General features: G+C 35.3%; 1 protein-coding gene across 3 annotated transcripts in view; it reads left to right on the top strand.

Annotated features, from left to right (window-relative positions):
- The window catches only part of CFTR (CF transmembrane conductance regulator), a 191,842-nt gene that overhangs the window by 46,560 nt on the left and 118,899 nt on the right, over nucleotides 1–26,383 (top strand). For all 3 annotated transcript variants that reach the window (XM_043463109.1, XM_043463107.1, XM_043463108.1), the window contains exons 5-11: nucleotides 1,708–1,797; nucleotides 2,685–2,848; nucleotides 3,982–4,107; nucleotides 7,064–7,310; nucleotides 8,678–8,770; nucleotides 14,697–14,876; nucleotides 21,067–21,258. In XM_043463109.1, the coding sequence (XP_043319044.1) occupies nucleotides 1,708–1,797; nucleotides 2,685–2,848; nucleotides 3,982–4,107; nucleotides 7,064–7,310; nucleotides 8,678–8,770; nucleotides 14,697–14,876; nucleotides 21,067–21,258 (1,092 nt within the window). The remainder of the gene's footprint in view (nucleotides 1–1,707; nucleotides 1,798–2,684; nucleotides 2,849–3,981; nucleotides 4,108–7,063; nucleotides 7,311–8,677; nucleotides 8,771–14,696; nucleotides 14,877–21,066; nucleotides 21,259–26,383) is intronic.

Below are 26,383 nucleotides of genomic sequence, written 5' to 3'. Positions count from 1 at the left end.
TTTAGTTTGTGGATTAGTTCTTATGTTTAGCACAAATACAGCAATATATGTTCCTTCAAACCCAGAATGCATTAATGAAAAGTTGGAAGCTATGTCTGTCCTTTCTCAACATTGTTTATATGTGTTCTTACCCAGTTTGCTTTACCGCTCTAGCCATACCTACTGACCTGCATTGACATCATCATCTAAGAATACAATTGCATCTCCATGCAGCTGTGGTTTGGTCACTGAAGTTAACTAGTGCCTTGTCTGACCAGTTTCATCCATGTGGCAGGCAGCCACTAATTCGTCCCAGATTATTACAGATTTTGTAATAGAGCATCATTTTCTTTGTTCCAAAATCTGCAACATGATACATTCAAATTAGATTGTAAATAATGAACCAAAATGCATACGAGGTTGAACTTTGCCTGTGAATTTTGAGAAAGATAACTATATAATGAGTAGATATTCACTGAGTATTTATTGTGCACGTACATTCCATGTTAAGCACTATAGAACTCAGGTCACCTGAGACTGAGTATGTTACTAAATCATGTATCATCAAGCTCAATGGACCCTGCTTCTCACATATTACCCTAATAGCATTTGGAATTAACTGCTTTGTTCCTTCTTTATCTGTGCTTATCTAAACACTATCTATTATTCCACACCGTCTTAAATTCTCCCTCAATGAAATATTTGCAGATTTTATAACCAGATATATAAACTTTCTCTTAACTACCCTGTTATATTCCACTCCCTTTAACTAGTTTATCATATTTAGTTATGTATTTATTAGGTGTCTTGAGGTAATAATTTTGTTTAATAATAATCCCTGAAACCCTGAATATAGTGATTTGTGTTTAAGTGCTCAATACATATGTGAGAGATTCAGTTGAAGCAAATATTAGATAGGTACTCTTCAGTCAAAGCCAATTCATATTAAATTTTGTAGGCGAAGTGTGCCTGTGATCTCTCATAATAATAATTAATTTATCTACTTAATAATCCTGTTTTGTATATATGGATGTATTTTTCTTTGTAAAATTTAAGAATTTTTTGTTGTTAATGTAATCTTTCAAATAATTATTAATAATTATTTATAATATACTTGTATTGACTTTAACTGTAATTTTATTCAATAGTCACCATAGAGTGCATGAAAAATTTAAGGTCAAGATTTTATTTTAAAAAATTTTATTGAATATATTGGCTTACATTATTGTGTTAGTTTCAAGTATACAGCTAAGTGATGCAGATATATATATATCTTTTCTTTCCTGATTCTTTTCCACTATAGGTTATTACAAGATATTGAAAATAATTCCCTATGAGACCAAGGTTTTAATCTCAAATTTCACTTGCCTTTAGTCCCACCTGTAATAAAAACAAACAAAAGTAAAAAAACAACAAGCAAACCTCTGCAGTATATAAATGAATATTTAAGTACAATATTTTTCCCATTTTGGACTAGAAACAATTGTTAACACTCTCTAGATAGTGTAAAATAATGTAAGTAGAGGCATGCCAGTATAATATTTGTTGTAAAGAGAAATATTTATAAATCTGAGAAGATACTAAATTAAATGAACATAAGATAATTTTATTAGGTTTACTTAAAAAATGCATGCATAGTTACCTAATTCCTCAGCTGTATTATAAGATGCTTATAAATATATTTGTCTACTGTGCAGTGACATCATCTAACTTCCCATTTCCTTTTAGACTTTGAAGCTATCAAGCCGTGTTCTAGATAAAATAAGTATTGGACAACTTGTTAGTCTCCTTTCCAACAACCTGAACAAATTTGATGAAGTATGTACCTACTGATTTACTCTTTTATGCACCTTTGTTATAAATCATACAACCCCAAAGATTTTCTGGGTCAGATAATTAATGAGTGGTTAAGTGATAAGCATTCCTACCTTCCCTATATCTGAAAACCGAGAAGGCTAAGTTGTGTAGCACAGTGCCATTTTGGGATCTTGCAGAACCAGACAACTCAAGGACACCTCAGCTGGCTTTTTATTTGGTGTGGTTTTTCAAAATTAAATCCTTATCAGATCTTGTTTCATTGTAATCATTTAAATCAGTTATTTACTTTGGCTGAGTATGATACTCTGAGAAATTCTTGTTTAGGGCTGTCTTCTCTCACAATAAAATTCAAGGTCCTTGAGGACAGATTATGTGTTTTATACATAATGTGCTTATCTTTGCATTTCTAGTGTTTAGCATGCTATCGAACTCTCAGCAGATGCTAAGTAATTTACTTTTGAATTGAGTGTGAATGTTGTTTTCTGAGTATTTGGTCAGATAATAGGGTTGTGCAACTGTATAGACTGAAATTCAGGAGAGTCTTGTCCTCTCATGTTCTGTGTCACGGCTCTTGCTTTATTCACAGAGGAGTAAGTTACTGAAAGTACTCTAGACATGGTACTTAAGATATGCAATCACCACACATATCCACTGGAAAAAATCACAGTGACTTGAAGTTAGTTTGGGGGGAATTCCTAGTCCCTGTGTAGAATGTTGAAGCACATTGCTGTGTGCCCTGTATAATGAACACCTAGATTTTAGTGCATTCAGAGCCATGATTGTATGAGCTCACTGTGCTTGATTTCTTTCTCCTATTCTTGATTTTCTCTTTGTTTGGGGATGGAGGATAAAATGTCCATAGTTTTCACTGTGATTTTATTTTTCAGGGACTTGCACTGGCACATTTCGTGTGGATCGCTCCTCTCCAAGTGACGCTGCTGATGGGGCTGCTCTGGGAGTTGTTGCAGGCCTTCACCTTCTGTGGGCTTGCTTTCCTTGTAGTCCTCGCATTTCTTCAAGCCGGATTAGGGAAAATGATGATGAAGTACAGGTAGAAACTCTTTAAATAGTGTGAAACCCAGATTCCATTCTTACTAGTTATATGACTTGTGTCAAGCTGCTTCTGCCACTGTGTTTCTGGTTTTTTCATCTTTAAAATGAAGTAATCATCTCCCTTCGGCTGTCAGAAGGATTAGGCAGAATGTATAACATACTAGCCCACTCAGGTAAAACCAGAACTTCTCTGGGTACTGAACCATGATCTTCTTACTAGGTGTCGCAAAAAGGAACATTTTCATGATGTTATCAGTGGTCCTCAACCATTTTGACACCAGAGACTGGTTTCGTGGAAGACAGTTTTTCCGTGGACTGGGGGAGAGGATGGTTTCAGGATGATTCAAGCACATTACATTTATTGTGCACTTTATTTCTGTTATTATTGTATCAGCTCCACCTCAGATCATCAGACATTAGATCCTGGAGATTGGAGACCTTGATATAAAGAATACTTTCTGTATCAATGGTACATTTTTTTACTTGCCAGTCTATAGAATTTCTTTACAAGTATGTTACCATCCATTTTGCTTTTTTTGCACATCAGAGTTTTAGATACAATGGATAAAACACTTATGTGAATGGGAAGGAATGCATACATTTTAGGTAAAGTTCATAGGCTTTTTCTACTCTGGTCCAAGAATCATCACACCACAGCCTTAGTGGCTTTTTATTACTGAATGATTCAGTGATTCCAATCACTGCTTATGAAAGAGGACTTCTTGAGTTTGCCAGCTAGAGTGTGATAGAAAGTGTTCAAATTTTGGAGTCAAATAGTTCTTAGTTTGAATCCCACTTTGCACCTTACTAGATATATGACCTGTGTCAAGCTGCTTCAACCTTTGTGTTTCTGTTTTTTTTTTTTTTTTCATTTTTAAAATGAGATAATCACCTCCCTCAGAGAATTAGGCATAGTATATATATGACATACATCTAATACATGTGTCTGCACATGGGAGGCATTTACTGATTGATAGTTACTATTTTTGTTACTGTGTATTTGATAATAAAATAAACATCCATCAGTTTAATAAAGGAAATGTGGCTTTTCTTAAAAGCTTGGGCAGTTCTTAGTGGGCAGTTTGACTTATTTTTACTAAGTATTTGATTTGTGGATGAAATAATTTACAGAGATCAGAGAGCTGGAAAGATCAATGAAAGACTGGTGATTACATCAGAAATTATTGAAAATATCCAATCGGTTAAGGCATACTGCTGGGAAGAAGCAATGGAAAAAATCATTGAAAACCTAAGACAGTAAGTCATTCCAAAATTTTTAATATCAGTTGAATTAGTCAATTAAGGTTTAACATATTTAAAATGAGTATGTCACAGTGGACTTCAGCTCATATTTGAAATTTCTGACAACCAAATAGTTGTGTTAAGTTATGTCAATGTTCATGTGTTAGTGGCCTAATGTCATTTTCATGGGACTGTCATTTTACGTAGGGGAGCTATTTTTGCACTACAAGGATATCTTACGAAAGAACTGCCTATTTGTGTTTACAGCTGCTTAATAGGCTAAACTAATGATCATGATGCTAGAGACTGAATGAAACCTTAAATAGAACTGCTAGAGTAAAAAAGATACAACTCTGAACCAAATAAATGATTCTCTAATATTACAACTTCCTTAATTTATATGTTATGGCTCATGAAAAGCAAACCAAAAAAAAAACCACAACCCTTCTGTTTGTTTAAAATACGTTTGTTCTTCCTTTGCTTAAGAGCAATGCCAGGGTAATATCTATAAATTGTGTTCTATAAACCCTCCACTTGAAAAGTCAATTCAAGTAATGAAAGCTGCCGCCTGAAGTAGAATCAGTACTTGGCACCCATCTTGAACCCTGGTCTTGTTTTGCCTCAGATAACCTTTCTTTCACTGATTAGTAAAGATTATAGCCAGCAAAAGAGTATGGCACAGACTGGGATACTGTTACTGAGAAAATTGTGGACATGATATAAACCAAGGTATTTCTGTAGCTCTAAGACCATTTTTCTTTTGTCAAGTTCCATGTTCTACAAATTGCAATTTAAAAAAGGGTTCTAGGAGACTCAGTGTGCATAGATCTTCTCTTAAAGGGCAGATAATTTCAGAATGAATTAGCTCATGAGAGTTTCGTAGGAAGAAAAGATACTAAAGAGAAGAATTCCACTTTAGAGGATATAAGTATGATTATCAGGGATTCAGGCTGAGTCCAGTAGACAGTGGTAAGTGAGCTGCAGGTGTGTGATTGGAACAACAAAAGAGATGCTGAAATGGTAAGTCCTTTGCCATGTAAATAGAAAGAGTAAAAGACTATTTATTGCCCAAACATGATTGGTCACCTGTTTTTATTATGCCTTTCAAGACAAATCCAGGAAAGGAATTATATTTTCTTTCCAGAAACATCCGTAAAGATCCTGCTTAGTTGGTTGAAATTTTTCTCTTCAACAAGTGAGTTAGCTCTCAAGGTTCACTGCTGAACTGGTCAAAAGGCTGTGCAGTGCTCTCTGAAAATCTACTTCTTTACTGCCCTCTGGTAATAAAGTCACTTTCAATTTTTTTTTAATCATAATAAGATAAAATGTTTTTATGGCTCAAAGTGTTAGTGTTATTATTATGGGGAGTACTGCTTTCTGGGTGATTCTTATATCAATACATGTTCTTGAGCCCATTATTCTTTTTTGTAGTATCATTCCTTCATTTCCCTCAACTGTTTATAATATACAAAACCAGTTTTGACAAATTTATTAACATTTTGGTAATCAACATTTTCTAGCGTTAAAAAAATATAAGCCTAGCCAACAGTATTCTTTCAGTTGAAGATGAGAGAGACAGGTAAGTTCTAAGTGCAGATTCCTGTGTTGTTATTTATTGTGGCGACAGCTCCACAAGGGAGATGTTACATTTCTCTTCTGTAGACGTGGATTCTGTAGGAACAGAGGGAAGAGTGACTTGCTTAAGATGGCATAGCTATAACCAGCAGAGCTGAGAGTCACACCCCAGTTAGATTCCAAAATCATTATCTGCCTTTAATGCCAAATAATTAAAATAGGTAAGCTAAACCACGTTAGACTGGGAATCACAATGTAGGTTGGGAGCACTGAACTTCATTTTCTTCATCAGAGTGCTGAGGATTACATTTTTTTTCAGACTTGAAAAAAAGATTTCCTCTGAATTCTACCACTTGAGAATCAGAACTTTTCTGAGTTGTACAAGCATGTGGAACTAGCACCCAAATGCCAGACACGGCTATTGCTCCCTCCCACCAGCATGCTCTCCTTGTCTGTCTCATCTCTGCTCTTTCCGTCACAAGAGCTGAACAGAAGGATCACAGGTGACTTCAGTTTTGATGATCCTGTGAGATGAAGGTCGGAGGAAGCATTGTCCTCTGTTCTTGCCAGCTCTGCACTCCCTGTTTCCTGCCTGTTGGTGCATTTAAACCTCTTCTGTTTGTGTTGAAAAAATAGTTCACATTTGCATTTCAGACTAAAAAAAAAGTATGATTGCAAATAATTATCCTGAAAGGAGAGAGGGTGGATGCAATATCTATTCTCTTGTAATTTTCCAAGAATTACCAGCAGCAATCTTTTTTAAAAAGCAGATTGTGGAGGCCTAGTGCAGACTCAGTATCTCTGAATGGTGATCCTGATACTCTGCATTTTAAAAAGTTTCTCAGGTGATTTTTACCTGTGCTAAGCCTTGAGAACCACTCCTCTTTGGCTCATATGTTATTTTTAAGGGTCTCCAAAGCCAATCCAGAACTTCTAAAATGTTGACAATCCATTAGGGAATCCCAGAATTGTCTTTTCCTTCTATAAATCTTTCAACATTATTCTCATATCTGTACTTAAATACTTAAAACACCAATCAACCAATAAAAAATTACTAGTCTCATTAATCTACAAATTAATAATAATGTAAATGAAGATATAAAAATAATGTAATAATTCTGGTAATAATCATTGAGATTATTTAAAAATAATATTTATAGGTATTATATGCTGGTATATTCATTATCATTTACCCCCCTTTCAGATAAGATAACTGAGCCCAGAGAGGTTAAATAACTTGCTTAAGGTCACACAGCTCATGTAGGGTAGAACCAGGATTAGAACACAGAAAGCTTTTGAGAGTCTATGTTCAGATTTTTTATTCCAAGATGCCTGATATTTTTGGAAAGTATATAAACACCCCAAATCTTACTATTTGTTTTTTTTTTTTTTTTAGAACAGAACTGAAACTTACCCGGAAGGCAGCCTATGTGAGATACCTCAATAGCTCAGCCTTCTTCTTCTCAGGGTTCTTTGTGGTATTTTTATCTGTGCTTCCTTATGCACTGCTCAGAGGAATCATCCTTCGAAAAATATTCACAACCATCTCATTCTGCATCGTTTTGCGCATGGCAGTTACTCGGCAGTTCCCCTGGGCTGTACAAACTTGGTATGATTCTCTTGGAGCAATAAACAAAATACAGGTAGTGTACCAAAATGGGTCATCTGACTCAATGAATTTAGAACAGTTTAGAACTTTTGTCATGAGCAAACTCTCTAGAGTTTGCATCTCTAGAGATGCATTCTTGGCCTTGGACCTGTTTGATGCACAGTATTTCCTCTCTTGATGTCTGTATGTGGTTCAACAAGCCCTTGTAAAGCCTAGTGAAATAAAATGAAAGGCTGTGAGATTTCAGTCAGAGAAATTGAAGAAGATATTGTTTCTGTATTCTGGAGATTATTATTCAAGTAATCAATCAATAGAATGGTTCTAATGAACTTGGCAAATGTGCAAAATCATGGTGGCAGATTCATCAGAAAGTTATAAAATTTTCTAGCTAATGCTAGGAATGTTTACCTTAAACTTTTCCAAGTATTTTTCTGAACAGTATGATGGATGAGAATGACATTGTATGCCACATTAATTACCTTAAAATTTCAGCATGCTGACGTAGCTGTTAATTTTGAAGAGAAGTTCTAAAGTCCATAAGGTAATAAGACTCAACTTATGCTAAGCTAACAGAATCATCACCAGGAACTTGGATGTGGTTATAATTTTTAGAATTAATATACAATTCAAAATGTTTTATTATACTGTTTTGATATATATGTAAATATTTAATCCAGAAAATAAATCACTGTGCCATAATTTAAAAAAATGAGGGTGAAGGGTGAGCCACTTTAAGGTAGTTCTGCCATTATTTAACCTAGGCCAGAGTTTGACTTCCCTGGTATCTCAGTCGGTAAAGAGTTTGTTTGTCTGCAGTGCAGGAGACCCGGGCTTGATCGCTAGGTCAGGAAGATTCCCCTGGTGAAGGAAATGGCAAACCATTCCAGCATTCTTGCCTGGAAAATCCCATGGACAGAGGAGCCTGGTGGGCTGCCGTCCATGGGATGGCAAGAGTGGTCCAAGATCTAGCAACTAAACCACTATCAGAGTTTGCCAATGGTGGACCATAGACCTAATAAAAGGAGGATGCTATCAAGATGAAAGTACGAGTTTTCTCTCTCTCAGTGTTGAGTTGAGGCAGTTAGTGGGTAGTTCAGGTGTGCTTTATGAATTCATTACTAAGGGTAACATGTAGTCTAGTACAAGGATGAGTCAGTGGTATGTTAAAATTTAATGTATAAATAAGTTCTATAAAATGTCACATTTAAATGCATTTCTAATATAATGAATCCTAGTACTTGATAGTTAACTTTAGAACACATAGAATTATTTTTTAGGAAAAAATTTCTAGTATAATTCATAAAATACAAAATGTAGCACTTATTAGAGTTTAAATAGATATAATAATGTATTAACACTATCCTAGTTATATAATATGTTTTTGCTCTCTTTTATAAACAGGATTTCTTACAAAAGCAAGAATATAAGACATTGGAATATAACTTAACAACTACAGATGTAGTGATGGAGAATGTGACAGCCTACTGGGAGGAGGTCAGAATCTTTTGTTTGTTTGCTCTAAATATTTAAGCTTTTCTTATTTGTGATTCTCGTTTTCATCTTAATGGGCAATAAAGTTAGAATGATGATAGAATTCTTAGAACTCAAAGAGGAATCACTCCACTTATTTTGTAGTTTAAGAGGTAGAGGCCCAGGAATATTAAATATGACAGATGGGCCTTTTCATGTTTTTCTAAGTCATGTAATTTGTTTCACATAATAAATTAGGAAGTAATGCCATGCTCATAGGTTTTGGAGCCAAACTGAGCTGGAATTGAGTACTGGTTCCACCATTTACTCTCTAGTGCAAGTTACTGAATTTTGTGGAGCCTCTGGTTCTCCATCTGTAAAGTGGGAATATTAAGATATACCTTACAAGGTTGTTGTGAAGATTGACTGAGATAACTTATGGAAAATATTCAGCATAGTACCACACACATAATAGTTCCTCAGTAAATGCTACCCTCTCTGATCTCAAGTTCCAGTCCATCGTGCTTTACATATACCAGTAAACATAAAGATGTATATGGGATAGACCTATGTATTGTTTTCTACTATTTTCACTTATTTTGATTCACTATTAAAAATTCTCATTTCTTATTGTCAGAAAAAATGTTATTAATGATTTTTCAGCTTCTAAAGGACTAATATTTGATTATTGAGAATACCAGTGGAGTTCCTCTTTCCTTATCACTTTTTCTGTTGAGTAAACACAGGCATTATGAAACCAATGTCCTATTTCTACATATTTCACAATATCTTATACTGGTTTTATTTATATAAGTAAGTTGACCCTAAGGGCTTCACTGTAATTCTATTTTTAAGATAGAGGTAAGAGAATAATTCTTTATCTGCCTAGAAAAATTATGGAGAAGTGTGTGGATTAGATTGATTTTACTTCTTTGATTTTAGGAATTTCAAATGCCCTTCTAGACATAAAGAAAAGCAAGGAGTTTGGCGATACAGACAATTGTTTTTCTAATCTCCATCTCATACTCCTTTCATCTAATAAAATAGATAGCATGCTTCAGCCCTTACTATGTGCCAGGTACTAGATAAGCACTTTACATATTTTGTCTTATTTCTTACAACATTCCTATGATGTAATCTTAATATTTCCATTTTGCTGATAAGGGAATGGAGGCTTAGTAAGGTTATAGGACCTGGCTCAGCTCACGTACCAGGCAAGGGATGAAGCTAGGTTTTGGACCAAATGCCCCAGTCTACAACCCTTTCACTGAACCTTCCATCTGGCTATATTCTCATCCTCCAGACTCTCACCATCACCTAGCAAATTCTGGACAATCCTTGATGATATTTACCCAGGACAGTCGTGCTGGTTAAACTTCTGTCATTGTGTCTAAGACTTCAGCACCCACATGAGAAATCCTTCCAATACTGTCCTCAGAAATTCTATTTACAGTTACTTCTTCGGAAGCTTCCTCTCATGCTCATATGCTGAGCTTGGTGAGTGCTGAGACTTACTCCACTTTGGAAATGTCCTGCTCTGGGATCTCTTTCTCAGTTTAGAATTTCCTAATCCTAGCTCTCTCAGTCTGTTAATCCCATCTTTACTGCCTTCCAATTTCATGAAAATTTCTAGTCTCCTTAGTTCTCCCTTTTGGACTCCTCCTGGTTTAACCTCCACCAGTCACTTCAGTTGTTCCTACAGCAGCACCCCTCAATTCCCTTTTCACCGAATCATTTGCTATAAGACATTCACTTGACTGCTTTGATGAAGGGAGTGCTATCTGGGAAAATGAAATACTCTAGTCAGTTATAAGTTTTATACAGTCACTGTTTCAACTTCAAATGGGCCTGTAAACTTTCTTGGGAAGTGTTTTCATTTGTCTTTACTTAATTTTCTTTACCATTTCCCTAAAAGCTATTCCAGATTTTTATCAGTTTCCTGAAACTCCCAATCTCTCCCAGGATCTGCTCACCCCTAGCAGATGGCCTTGACTTCTGTAACATAGAGAGAAAATATATAGATGCTATAAAATATACAGCGGCATGTATGAATGCTTACAGCTTCTTTCTTCACCCTGGAGATTATTATTTTCCTTCTTTCTTTTCTAAGAGAAGGATGTTTGCTTCCCCCTGCCCTTAACTGTTGTTACCTTGCTTCGTCTTCTCAGGACATGGGGCCAGCAATTATTCTCTCTCTACAAGCTCAATTTCTTTTTTTTCAACTGACTTCTTTTAATATCTAAATATTTTCAAGTTAAAGATATTTCTTCTCTGACTTTTGGCCCCCCGGAGCCCCCTCATCCAAGCCTTATCATTCTTCTTCCCTTTGCCTTTAAAACTGTTCTTACTTCCTTATCTTTTGACTTTTGCCTTCTGCAATCTGGATTCTGTCTTTACCAACACATTAAAACTGTTCTTTTGAAATATTTATTTAACTTAGCTTTAGTGAACCACTCTTTCCATGTAATCTTATATTCCAACCAAGACTTCTCAGTCTTGGCTGCCTGCCTCTTAAGTGGCGATCGGCCATAGGGTCCCCACCTCGGCTTCCTTCTGGTATTTCATGCTCTCTCTGGGTGACTCAGCCCAGGCTCAACTGACATCAATGTGCTGACGACTCTCAAAGGCAAATCTTCAGCCCCAGTTTCTTTCCTGAACTTCATACATTATTTCCAAATTCCCTGCAAGGTCCTCAAACACTTCACATTTATCACTTCCCAAGCTTCATAAACCCGCTTCTTCCAGTGTCTTCTCTGCCTCATTTGATGATTTCACCATTCACCCAGTGACTCAAGAGGCATGTCCCTGATGAATTATATATGACTCTTCCCTCACTTCACACCTGTGAGTAGGAACAATTTCTATTTATATATCAGGAAGCTGAGCTTTAGGGAATTTAAGTAACTAGAATAAGGTTATACAACTGGTTAGAACATAAAAGTCAGCGTAGGCTTCTTTGACTCTAAATGTTTTTTCTACTCACCATCTTGTTTCTAATGAAAAAAATGGACTACTGCTTTATTGTATACAAAATACTTTCATCTATATTACCTTACTTAAGATCCTCAACAGTCCAGGAGCCTAAAGCTCAGAATGTCATAATTTATCAATTATTATGCAGCTAGTTGAGAACATGAGACAGAGACTGAAATAAAGGATACCATAATCATTTCTTTCACAACTACAAGGAGCTTGTAAACACATAAAATGTTTAGCCATAGTAGGGATCAAATAAATAAGAATAAGATCAGTACTGAGATTCCATTTTCACTTACAGAACAAAAAAAACCAGAACAACAAAACAAAACAAATCCCAAATCGGAAATCAACATTGTTGATGATGGTTCCTGAAATCTAGCACTCTCATACCCTGATGGAAGAGAATTTGAAACTACTTTTCCAAAGTCTTGGAATGTTTGCTATACCTTTGCTCTGGAAATTTCCCTTGTGGAAATTTATACTAAAAAAAAACAGATTTCCAAGATTTATATCAAAGTACACACATCACAGAATTATTAAGTTAAAAAGAAAATCATATAATGTAAAAAATGAGAACTGTTAGTATTTATAGTTTATCCATACTCTTTGATACTATCCTGCAACTTAAAATTATATTAAAAAGAATGTTTAATGGTATGTGAAAATATTTATGATTTATATTGTAAGTCAGAAAAAGAAGATCACAAAGCTCATGTATAATTTTTCCTTAATGTTGTAAAATTATATATGATTTTACATATATGTGAAGGAGTAGAGGGATCTCACTGAAATGTTAAACATGATTTCTTCTCAGTGTTGACTACAGCTGATTCCTCTTTTCTTCTTGCTGCTTTTATCTGTTTCCCAAATTTTCTGAAGTAAGTTTTTTACTTCTGTGATCAGGAGTTAAAATTAAGGTAAATTAAAGTAAAAGCAACCTTCCATTGGTCCAAGTGTTTATTGGATAAAAGTCCTATTTCTAAGCATGGAACATGAGCCCCTTAACAGTCTGCACTGCCCACATTATCGAGGATATCCTTTATACATTCACCTAGCCACTCACCACTCACCACTTTAGTTATCTGATGACTGAAAGAGATGTTAGCCATCCATCTCATAAGAATTCAAGCAGTAGTCTTAAACCTTAATTGCTTATATATGCCCTAAAGTTTTGATAGTACTGAAAATCTGTATACCTCTGATACATTTTAAGTTGACTTATGAATTTTCAACATAGGTTTAAGTGGTGGTAAAGGATGTAATTCTTGTCTATAGTGTCTTCATATGTTAAATGGATTTTTGTCAAAACTTTGGAGCTGCCATTTCAGTACTTTCAATTTCGTGGAAAATAAATGAATTTGTAGAGTCAGGTCTCATTGCTAAATCAATCAGATAAATATTACTTGCTTTATATCAGGAAAATGTAACTTTAAAATGCAGATAATAATTTGTATTAATTTATTAAATTACTAAAATTATATAAATAATAAGTTAATTAACATAACTTGTCCTTCAATTCATCTCTGAAGTCTGATTCTGAGATGACAGAACACATAGATGCCATCACTTTGAAACCTGGTGAAACACGATGTTAGCTCCTTCAGTATTTCTGGCTTTGCTTTTATGAGATCCACTCTCAGGAGAAAATCATTCTCTTATGTTCCCCATGTTTGTATCATGGAGCTTTTTACACTCCAGAAAGGGCAGTCTAGCTAAACTTAGCACTGGTGAGAAGGCTGCCTCTTCTCTGAGGGGAGAAGCAGAAAGTAGGAAAGAGAAATGACAAACAGCAAGCAAATTCTCAAGCGATTAACTTTAGGAAGGAGTACTTTGGGATGATGAGGTTGTGGAAATGCATTCTCTTAAAATTGTGTGATCACCTGATCACCTGCAGTGCTGTTAACTGTGATTTGAAGACTGCTCAGATAGTAAAGAATCTGCCTGCAAGGCAGGAGACCTGGGTTTCATCCTTGGGTTGGGAAGATCCCCTGGAGAAGTGAATGACTACCCACTGCAGTATTCTTGCCTGGAGAATCCCGTGGACAGAGGAGCCTGGTGGGCTACGGTCCACGGTGTCGCAAACGAGTTGGGCACGACTGAGCGACTAAGTACATGCGTGCACTCGAACGCATCCCATCGGGCAGTGCAGAAGCAGGGAGCTTTCAAAAAAGAATTCCCTCTCGCAGCACTTTTGCAAAAATGGGATTCATTCAAGTCAAATGGTAGTATCATCACATTTACACTTAGTAGTAACTACTAAAATACTTTGAGCTTCTCAGATTAAGGTGCCAGCATGATAGAGTTAGAAGATTTGGGTTGTAATTCTACTCAGGCCTACTACTTAAATGACTTCAGTCACTTAACCTCTCTGAGTCACAGTCTACAACTTTGAATAAAAGAGTTTATAAAATCTATCTCATATATTGTTACTCTGCTGAAGATTGAATAATTATGTGTATGTGTTCAGCCTATAGGAGAGGAGATATCTATCTCCTTTGTATAGATAGCTAGCTAGCTTTAATTAAATTTGATGGTGAGCAACAGTCAGCAACTGAAATTATTATTATAATTTTGAAATATTTTGGATCATGTGCTCTAGAAATCATGTGCTATAACTTGTGTGCTATAAAGTATGGACCAAGTGCCATGTGCTCTTCAAACTAATAATACATAATGTAAATAGCTATTGAAAATATTGGGCTTCCCTGGTGGCTCAGCTGGTAAAGAACCTGCCCACCAATGCAGAAGACGCAAGGGATGCAGGTTCGATTCATGGGCAGGAAGATCCCCCGGAGAAGGACATGGCAGCTTGCTGCAGTATTCTTGCCTGGAAAATTATATGTACAGAGGAGCCTGACAGGCTACAGTCTATGGGGTTGTAAAGAATCGGACACAACTGCACCCCCACACATACATTGAAAATATCTGAGAAACGTACCTTCTTATTTACTGTGTTTTTTATTTTTTACAGGGATTTAGTAAATTATTTGAGAAAGCAAAAGAAAATAATAACAATAGGAAAATTTCCAATGGTGATAACAGCCTCTTCTTCAGTAACTTACTTCTTGGTGCTCCTGTCCTGAAAGATATCAGTTTCAAGATAGAAAGAGGACAGTTGATGGCAGTTGCTGGATCTACTGGAGCAGGCAAGGTAGTCTCTTTTATACCTCACATGAAGATGTTAACCTGACATGCTTTACTCCTTTCTTTTTCTAGTTTGTAAAAGGAGAATACTTGGATACTGTGTATAATTATTCCACTGATAGCGTCCTCTAGCCTTTCATTTCTTCCTGTTATCTTCAGTAACTTTTTCTGTTATATGTTTATATTTTGGGCATCCCTCAGTACAGTGTCATGCACATACATGGTGAGCATTTAATAACTTTGTTGGTCAAGTAAAGCTTCCATTTTTGCCAATCTGTGGCACAGACATTTTCTCAGAGCTGGTTCAGGAAAGTCATGGCTTACATTTTACTTCAGTAACCACATGGGCAAAAGATCCCCATTTTGTTTACCCAAGAATTTTTTTGGAGAATGGACTCAGGCTTGCTTATGATTTATTATGAGGGAAAATTATTGAGTGGGATAGTTTTTTGATGGCAATACATAGGAATGTTTATTTATTCTGTGCCAATCAGCCTTCTACCCTACCTCATTTAATTATAAACCATGGATATTTGGAGATACAGCTGACAAAAATTAAGAGGTTAGAAACTAAAGGATCAAATTTCATTGTCAGGAGAAGACTTTATATTAGTCTTCAATGATTTGAGCTATTGTTCAGATAATGATAAACACTTGTTTTCTTTATCTGGGAAATACATTCAAAGGGCATGAAGGAATAGAATCAGAGATAAGAAAGGGTCTCTTGGCTTTGAAATGGACTACTTAAAGATAATAGATATTTGCTTTGGCAGTCTATTAAAAGGAGGTTCTTATTCTCACTTGACTATAATTTTACCTACAATGCTTTCTAGAAAAAATAAAAAAGTTTAGTGTCCTCTTAAAACTCTTCAGAATACTTTGATGAAAGAAAAGGAAGAAGGAAGGAAGGAGCAGTGCCACTGTAAGATAAAAATGTAAATAAAAACAGAAATTAAGAAATACCCCTGAAAAATAGTTATTTATTAATATCTAGTTAAGGAAGAACCACATTTTAAAGAATTTAGTCTGAGACTTGGGAAACAAAATGCCATAGAAAATTTCTAGTCATTGAATTTGGTGTTCATAATTGTAGCAATATACAGTTTGCTTATTTCTCTCTCCGTATGTTTTCCCACATGTAAAATAGGCCTTTCAATAAAGCAGCTATAGTTGTGCATTTTCTTCTTTGAAAAATGTATTTCTTCTTAAAGTGCTACTTTTTCCTTCTATTTCTTCTAGAACTAGAAATTTTCACTATTAAAAGAAAATTATACCATAGGAGGATTTGCTAATAAACAAATCACAGATGACTTGACTGAGAATGATTGCTTATGAGAAGATGGTAATTGTGTTTCACAGAATTTTTAAAAATTAATTTTATGTGTTTAAAATTACTCCTTTGAAAAGTGTAAACAAATAGCTTTGGAATTACAAATTATAGGACTTAACCAGCAATTAAATTTCAGGTAACTCTATTAAGAATTGATGAGCAGATAATTGCTGGCTGGAGTTACAGCTACATCTTCTGAGAAGTAGATATGAAGACAGAGTCAGATGGAGTCAGTTTTTCCTTAGGATTAATTAAACCCCTCTGAGAAATAGAGTTTGGCAACTAAGTCTAGGAGGATGTCCTTTCATTGCAGTAGGAATGAAGCATTTTATACTCTTATTAGATAAAGATCTAGCTAAAATATAAGCTAGAATAATTGCAAATGCTCACATTTCAAGATAAATCCTGAACCACTCATTTTGTTAATTTGTGTGTTAAAAGCCTTAAAAATAACCATTTAACAATTCTATTTGTATGACTTACCCTACTATGTTTGCAGAGATTTTTACATAAAGATATTCATCATGTTGTTTCAATAGCCACAAATTGGGGGAACTCCTAAATATCTAATAATAGGGGATTGATTAGGTAAATTTTGGTGTAGTTATATAATGGCATGTTATTCAATCAATATGCATACGTATGTGTATGCATACTCAGTTGTGTCCGACTCTTTTGTGACCCCCACGGACTGTAGCCCACCAGGCTCCTCTGTCCATGGAATTTTTCAGCAAGAAAACTGGAACAGGTTGCCATTTCCTACTCCAGGGGATCTTCCTGACCCAGGGATCAAACCCTCATCTCTTGCATCTGTGGTATTAGCTGGTAGATTCTTTACCACTGCACCACTTGGGAAACCCCTGTATTCAGTCAGTATAGGAATGTTAAAAATGACTCTGAGGGATATGTATATTATGCTATTAAGAAGGACAACAGATTATAAAATAATATGTACATTATGATCTGCATTTTACAAAAGCATATATATGTGTATACGTGTCTCTGAAAGAACATTATGGGTCTAGTTGCTGTCTCTGAGACTTTGGTTATATTTTATATATCTGGATTTTCCAAAGTTTCAACAATATTATTTTCTGAATAAAACAATAAGATCAGGTATAAGAATTAGATAAGGAAATGTGTAGAAAGCCCTTGATGCAGTACTTGAAACAAAGTACTGCTTAATAAATGGTAGTTGTTTGTATTGTTGTCATTAGAACTTTGTAGAAAAGCAAGAAAATGCAGATAAAACAAAATATGAGGGGAAAATACACATTTTTCCTAATTTTACCTCTTAGGGATAGTGAGGTAAGTATTTTAAAATATTTTTCTTCCAGAAGTTTTTACATATCTACGTATTTATAAAAACCAAAATGGGATTATTCTCTAATACTATATTGTAATTTATTGCTAAGTTATTTTTGTATAAATGATATTGTGATGGAATTCTCTATTATCTGTAAATTGATTAATCTGTAATCTTGTGCATTTTATAATTTTCTGATGAGTAGTTTCTCAGACTGGGTTTGCAGAGTTTACAGATTATAAAACCTACATTGTAATTTTTATTGGAATGTTTAATTTTTGAATGAAACACATGTCTTAGTCTTTAAAAAAAACACAAGGTCAAGTTTAATTTTATTACTTTCCCCTGTTACTAACACCTAGTCTGTAAGGGAACTGTGTCTTCTTTGTTTTTATATTCCAAGGACTGTCATAGTATACCTAGTATGAAATAGATATTTGATAAAAATTTCTTTAATTGACTATTTGGGAAAATGGATTTTGGGGGTTTCTAATCTACATTAATTATCTTTCAGTTATGAAAGCTCCTTGAATTATTTTAATGAAGCAATATTGGTGTAAGAGTCTATACCCCTGGGTATCTCCAACTGAAAGCTGGCTTATGGCATCTCCCCTAGGGTGTGGGGATTTTTAGTTCTTCTGTTGTCTCTACCACAGAAGCAGTTCTGTGGCCTTGCTGTCAACCCAGACACACCACAGTCTGTATTCTGCCCTCACTCTGGAACTGCTAGCTTGATCTTCTAATAACTGAGCATCAGATGTGTGGAATGGCTGTTGGCTTCTATTTTGGCCTACATTTTAAATAAGATACAAAGTCTGCAATGTTTTATCAGTATTTGGCAATTTATATATATTCAATTTAACTTTGTATCTCTCAAAATACCAAAATATTGATAAATATTATATATTTATGTTTATATAGATAAATATTGTTAAATGAATATTTAACCTTTGTAGTTAATATAGATCCAAACTTATATTTAACCTGTATATTGTGTATACATATATATATGTTGTGTATACATATATGTGTGTGTATATATATACATATAACATGTGTGTATATATTTATATATAATCAGATCCATTCCATTGTTGGGGTTTAAAAATCTGTTCTATATGAAAATAATACTTATAGTTTCAATTATACAGAAGAATTATATGTAGAAATAAGGAATTTGATGATGGACAGGGAAGCCTGGTGTGCTGCAGTCCATGGGGTCTCAAAGAGTCGGACACGACTGAACAACTGAACTGAAGGAATTGTGGATTTTGGATATTTTCCATATACAATAAGAATTTTAAAATTTACTGAAATAGGTATCACAAAAGTGCTTATCTCTTGATCCTTCTTTCTTCCTAATATATTTCAGGTGGTATTATTATTTGTTAAAATTTAAAATGCATAAAAATTCGAAAAATTTTCTCTCACTACTCTTTCTCCTCTCCTTATTTTCCACTTTTCACCATTCTTTCTCCCAACTCCGACAAGTACTCTTGTCAGTTTTTTGAATGTATATACTTTTATACATAGTATTTCATTGTTTGGATAGATGTTTATAATGTGATGAATCACCTATTGATTGGCAGTTGGGTTATTGCCAGTATTTTGCTAATATGAAGAATGATGCTATGAATAATATTGCATGTATGTCATTTAGCACGTCTACTAGTATTTCTGTATATCTGCCAAACTTTCTTCCTTGAAGGCTGCATCAATTTATGCATGCGTGTTACAGTCCATGTAGATTGTAGGTTTATTTTCCCACAGCATCCCCAGCATATATTATCTAACATTTGAATTTTTTCCAGTCTTGTTGGATAAAGTCATATGTCAGTGTTTTTTTAATTTGCATTTCTCTTATTAGGAAAAAAATACAAGCTTTATCATATGTTTAAAGGTCACCTCTATTTTAATTTTTGGTGAAATATCTGTATACTTTGTACTGTTTTCTAATGAGTTATTGGTATTTTTCTTTTTGACTTTAATATCACCTAAGAGGGAAATTATTCCTTTGTGTCATAGAACTTGCAAACACTTACTTCAGTTTGACGTTTTTTCCTTTTGTTTTCTGTGCCCAAGTCTTTTTCTTTTTAATGTGATTTATTTTTTATTTTATGACTTCTGGATTTTGATTCATATAGAAAAGCTTTCTTACTCTGTGGTAGTTGTTTTTCTGTTCTTTTAGACATCCTTCAATGTTTTCTTTAAGTATTCTTACAGTCTTATTTTTGCACTTATTCTTTGACCTATTTGAAATTCATCATGTGTTGGGTGTGGCATACGGCTACAGTTTTTTGTCTGCCCTCCACATGGCTGTTCAGTTGTCCCACAACATATACTGAATAGTCTATTTTTCTCCACTCATTTTAGATGCCATCTTTATCAAATACTAATTCTTTTATGCATTTAGATCTACTTTTGTAGCTTTAATTCTATTCCATTGATTTGTCTGTTTATGTATCAGTAATTTACTTTTTAAAGTTATTGAGCCCTTATTTAATATAATGTATAACACAGTGTATCATGTTGCAAAGAGTCAGACATGACTAAATAACAAACAATGTCATTAAATTATTGAGTAAAATGTTTATATATATATATATATATATATATATATAATGTCATAGGATGATAAATGTTTTGAAGATAAAACAGAAAGAAAGGTTGATGATAAGGGTTCAATTTTAAGCAGTGGAGCCCTCATTGAAAGGTAACATTTGAGAAAAGATTTGAAGGAGGTGAGGGGTTAGGTCATATGGCCATCTGGGGAAGAGTCTTCCAGGTAGGCGGTGGAGCAAACCCTTGAAATGGGACTGTCTGTCTGGGTCACAGAGCAGCATGGAGTTCAGTGGGGTCGGCCCAGGGTGAGCCATGGAGAGGAGAACCATCAGAGAAGTAAGGGGGCGAGACCACTACACAGGGGCCCTGAGAGCCTCATAAAGGGCCTTGTAACGAGTTAGGCTTTTTTATCTGAGGACCTTAGAAGCTATTGGAGGGTTTTAAGCAGAAAAGTAACATGATCTGACTTACATTTTGACAGGGCCACTTTGAGAATAGACTCTAGGAAGACAAGGGTGGAGCAAGGAGTTAGAAAGCTATTCTATTTATTCTGGCAAGAGATGATGTTAGCTTAATCTAGATAGTAATGGAAGTAGCAGTCAGATTCTGGACATGTTTTCAAAAAAGGTACAACAGAATTAGACTGAACAAGGCATGTGAGAAAACAAATGAGCACTCAATATATGTCAGTTATTACTAATTTTTCCCTAACCTCTTCCAGCCCCATCTCAACAGTCTGAACTCAGCGCCCATCTCTGTGAGCCTCTAGTACAGCCCTTATCACATTCTGTTGTAACTGTCTCTTGTTCCCTTCTGTATCTTTTGTGCATAGCAGCATACCCAAAATAGGAAGTGCTTCATAAATTTTGAATTGAATGAATTAATACAGAATCTTTAAATATTAGGATACCTATGCTTAGGATGACAGTTGGTGGCACCTGCATCCTGAGAATGATTTGATCAAATGATTTGACTTAATAACACTGGTTTTATTTCCAGACTTCACTTCTCATGATGATTATGGGAGAATTGGAACCTTCAGAGGGTAAAATTAAGCACAGTGGAAGAATTTCATTCTGCTCTCAGTATTCCTGGATCATGCCTGGAACCATTAAAGATAACATCATCTTTGGTGTTTCCTATGATGAATATAGATATAGGAGTGTCATCAAAGCATGCCAACTAGAAGAGGTAAGTAACTATGTGAAAAACTTCTGGTTATGCATATGAAACCTTCAAACTACCTAAATTATATATTTAATGTTTTAATCAGTTTACATATATTAATCACATTTCCACTATGAGTAAACTACTGTGAATAAAGTAATTGATAAAGTATATGACCCCTGCTATAAGAAGCCTGCAGAAATATAAAGATACAATTAATTTTTTAATGAATTTAATATACAATTCATTTTTTAAATGGTGGGCTGGTTTGGTTACAATAAAAACTCTATGAAATGGCAAGAATTTTGTTCACTGATTAGTGAGACAAATGTCCTCAATGGGCATTTGTGTAGGATGCAGTTTTTAAAGGTACTTCAGAATTACATAAGAGAATTTAAATTATTTCAATAACACCATAGCCTAAAGAAACAAACATGGACCTGTCGGTAGGGAATCTGAGATAAAGTTGTGATTATATCTCTTCCTTTGACCTTGGACGTGTAACCATATAACCTTTAGTGTCTGTAATCCTCTGAAACGGTGGCAAAATTATGACGAATCACTTCATAACAATATTGAGGACTGAGTTCATCATCTAGAAATACAGAAAGTATTCCAAGTAAAGCCAACATATGGATCTTGTACTATTCAGCACATAAATGGTATGATAAAGGGTTCACAGCCTGACGGCTCAATTGGTAAAGAATCTGCCTGCAATGCAGGAGACTCTGGTTCGATTCCTGGGTCAGGAAGATCCCCTGGAGAAGGGATAGGCTACCCACTCCAGTATTTTGGACTGGAGAATTCCATGGACTGTATAGTCCATGGGATCACAAAGAATCAGACAGGACTGAGCAACTTTTACTTTCACTTTTCACCCTGGTAGCTCAGACAGTAAAAAATCTGCCAGCACTGTAGGAGATCTGAGTTCGATCCCTGGGTTGGGAAGATCCCCTGGATCTTAATGGTAGAAAAACTGTCATTATGATATTAATGGTAGGGAAAGTATCATGAGTTTTATCAGCAGGGAAAATATCACATTATAAAATTTGTCAGCGGTATTGCCTGAATATTGATCTTGATTCAAAATCTCTGTCCTTGATAGATGGCATTTGATACTAGTAGATCCCTTTAAATCAACTTCTATGAAAAAAATTGCACTGGGAATAAAAGGAAGCTTAAAATACAGTGCATAAAAAATAGTTAAAAAAAAAAAAGGCTGATTGTGGATTAGATAGAAACTACAGTCCTTCAAAAGAGAGCTACATGCTTGAACAAATGACTATGTATATACAGACTCATTCAACAGTAGCTTTTAAAGGCTTCTTTCTCTTATTTTCACATACTCTGAAAGCATAATGAAAATAAAAGCTATTCTGAAAAATATTTGATTTCCCTTGAAGAAAATATTCTTCATTCCTCAAAAGCTCTTCTTCCAAGAATAGTATTTCACAACCTGGAGGTTGGAACACTCATTAAATTTGTTATAAAAAAATTTTGCATGTTTCTAGAGAACACAGGTATTTATCTATGAGGGGCTAGGCTGTAGGATGATAGTCAGTGTCCTGCAAGATAAAGCATGAGCTCTGTTTGTTTATTAGTGGAAAGGGTTGGAAAGTTTCTGGTACCTTTATTTATTTATTGCTTTTGAATATATCTTTTCTCATAGAAATAGTTTTATAAATGCTGTCCCGATTCCCCCAAATAAACCTGTAAATGTATATTTAATCTAAATGTGGTAAAACTATAGGCTTTTCAGGTATCGCTAGTGGTAAAAAGAACCCACCTGCCAATGCAGGAGACATAATAGATGTAGTTTTAATCCCTAGGTCAGGAAGATCCCCTTGAGGAGGGTATGGCAACCCATTCCAGTGATCTTGCCTGGACGGAGGAATCTGGCAGGCTACAGCCCAAAAGGTGGCAAAGAGTCAGACGTGACTGAAGAGACTTGGCATGCATGCATGCAGACACGCATGGCACAGCTATATTAGTAGTAGTAAATTCAGAGGTATAGGTACCTATTTCGTAGAATGAATGTTTGCTATCTTCTGAATACTGGGCTAGGTTCTGAGAATGCCAAGGTGAATAGGATGTGGTCTATTTTCTAAAGAGTGCATAATAAAGTGACCTGTATTTTAATGAATGGTTGTAGAGTATGTGACTTGCATCCTGATAAAACTGTTAAAATGGTGAGAGAAACAGGGTGAGAGTAAAACCATATTATTTTTTTTCTGATTCCATGACCAGCCTTAAAATTATTTTTAAAGTGTATAATTCATTGTAGTTTTTTTTTTTTAATATGCTCAAGGTTGTATAACCATCACATTTTCAACTCCTCTAAAAGAAACCTCGGTTAGCAATCAATTTACATTCTCTCATCCCTAACTGTAAGCAACCTTTTGTCTCTAAAAATTCCTATTCTAGATATTTCACATAAATGTAATCATATAACATAATTTTCTGTGCCTAATTAAGCTTTTAAACTAGAAGAAAGTAGGGAGTCTTAATTTTGAAGACATTTATTGAGACATTTAATTTTATGAAAATATGAATAGAACAAAATGTATATTCTTTGGATGTTCTTGGGCCAATAGGAAAAGATATCAATAAAGAATGTAAGGTTACTCTAACAGGGGAAAAAAAGAGGCATTTCTAAAGGAGTGAAAGGAGAAATCTGGGTCTGCTAATGATGAAATAACCTTCAGAGGAGGCACAAGGCCATTCTTCTGATGGAATGATTCCCCGTGGAATTCTAATGGTGACAAGAATGAAACTTATGGTGTTGGAGGAATTTTTTTTATTAAAAACATTGGAGTTGCCAGTAAAATAGAAGGTTAGGTATATGAGAAGTGAAGATTGATGAGTGACAGTTACTAGATTGTTGAGAAAATTAAATGAGATAAATAGAAAGTGCCTAATTTGGGCTTCCCTGGTGGTTCAGAGGTTGAAGCGTCTGCCTGCAGTGCAGGAGACCCAGGTTCGATCCCTGAGTCGGGAAGATCCCCTGGAGAAGGAAATGGCAACCCACTCCAGTATTCTTGCCTGGAGAATCCCATGGAGGGAGGAGCCTGGTAGGCTACAGTCCATGGGGTCGCAAAGAGTCGGACACGACTGACTTCACTCGCTTACCACAGCATTTGGTGCATATTTGCCACTTGGTGAACTGTAGCTAATTTCTACTTCCTTTGGAGGTAGAGAATACTGCTAGAGAGCATGACACAAGGCATGTGTCTCAAAGCCAGTTCTTGTTAGTGAGTGCTGTGGAAACAAGGTGGGGTTTGGCACAGTTGACAAGAACCATGAATCAGAACCATGAAAAAGTCATCAGTATGAATTTTGATGCTGACAAAAGAAGTAGTTCTAAGAGAAAACTTTAAAAGTGGTCATCTATAGTTGGTCTGCATGACCAAAGTAACAGAAGTTGGAGTGTTCTCTGGAAGAAAACAGTTGGCATACAATCCTGAAGGTTTGGAGCATTGGCCCATTGGTTCCATGCTCTAGAAATGGCCATGGGATTGGGAGGTGATTCCTGTTTCTCTTTCCCTTTTGGATCTCACAGCATGACTTCTGTGATTACCAGACTCTGTTCACTGTGGTGGAGGCAGGGTGGGTGCAGAATGAAAACTTGATTATTCCTTCACTCAAAGAGCTTATAGGCTGATTAATGAAGATTATATGCCAAGAGACCATTTCAATATAATATAGCAAGTGTTGGGATAGAAGCTCTCTCGGCACTACAGAAGCCCAGTTGAGGGCTTTCAGCTTCCTGGTCAGTTCAGGGAGGCTTTCTCTAAAAACAAACACCTTGAAGGATAAGTAGAAGGAATTAAGGAAATTTTAATGGAAAATTGAAATTTTCCATTTCCATTAAGGACAATGGAAAAGATATTCTGGACAGAGAAAACCATGAGCAGAAAAACCAGACATGAAACCACTTGGTTAGTGCATGGAACCACAAGCATCTTGACAGAATGAGGGTGTAACTGGGGGACAGTAAGTAAGGAGGAATGAAACTGGAGGGCCATGTCTTGAGAGCTTGTGTACAAGTCTCAGGAATTTGGTCTTGGAGAGGTTTAATCAGGGGAGTGATGTAATCAGCTTTGCAGTTTAGATATATCTCTTTGACTATGAAATGTGAAGCAGAATTAAGGTGGATGTCATTCAAACTTTTTTGGGGGTAACAGAAGGAACAGAGATTTTAAAATCTAACAGGGTGAGTTGCTGATGAACGTTACTTAACCTTTCTGTATGCTGAGTTTTATCCTCTGCAGTATGAAGATATTATTACCTAATTTGTACAGTTTTGTGGATTCTTCTAGCACATAGAAAGCACTAAATAAATCAGTGACTATTATTATTATTAGTAGTTGTAGTACTGTTTGTTATTCTGACGAGAAGGGGGAAGACTAATAGGAAGTTATTTCAATAATCCAGCTAATGTCAACGATGGACAAGAAGAGACAAAAGTAGCAGAGGAATTGCGAGAAGATAGGAATCTCTTTGTGTACTATTTGCATCCTTACAAATGACATCAGGAAAAATGAGCCTTTGAGAAAGAGTGAATATTTTTTTCCTCAAGAAATTAAGAGAGAAGAATAGTTGGTTTAGGATTAAGGGTTCCTTGTATAACAGGAACTGGAAAGAAGGACAGGTAGAAATGCCATGGGTTTAGAAAGAAAGGATATGGAGATCAGTTACATAGAATTGAGATATCTGACCAAGCAGAGGGACCACTGGTCTTGCTAACAGTACCAGTGGAGGACACCACTAGATCGGCTTTAATAACAATGATGACAACCATTTAATTCATTCTTCATCCTCTTTGCTTTAAAATATCAAACAAAACACTTAGTTTTTTACTTTTAATAGTCCCTGAGTCCCAGCTCCTTACCGTTCTGCTGAATTTTGCAACTGATTTAGATCTTCCTAGTCATCTTATGATAGGCAAAAACATCCAGCATCTCCTAAATTCCTGTACTTTAAACTGACAAATACAATGAGTACAGTGAATACATTAGTATATGACTGTCTCTTTCTGAATGTTTCCTATATGTTGTTATCTATCCAACTACATGGTAAATTTCTTGAGAATGGTGATTCTAAGAATTTTATTGTGGGATACTACACCAAGCACATTGATAGGCGTAAG

Source organism: Cervus canadensis, chromosome 3 (genome assembly GCF_019320065.1).
Source record: "Cervus canadensis isolate Bull #8, Minnesota chromosome 3, ASM1932006v1, whole genome shotgun sequence".
NCBI classification, from domain to species: domain Eukaryota; kingdom Metazoa; phylum Chordata; class Mammalia; order Artiodactyla; family Cervidae; genus Cervus; species Cervus canadensis.
The sequence above is the reverse complement of the archived record's forward strand: the minus strand, read 5'-3'. Positions and strand labels throughout refer to the sequence as shown.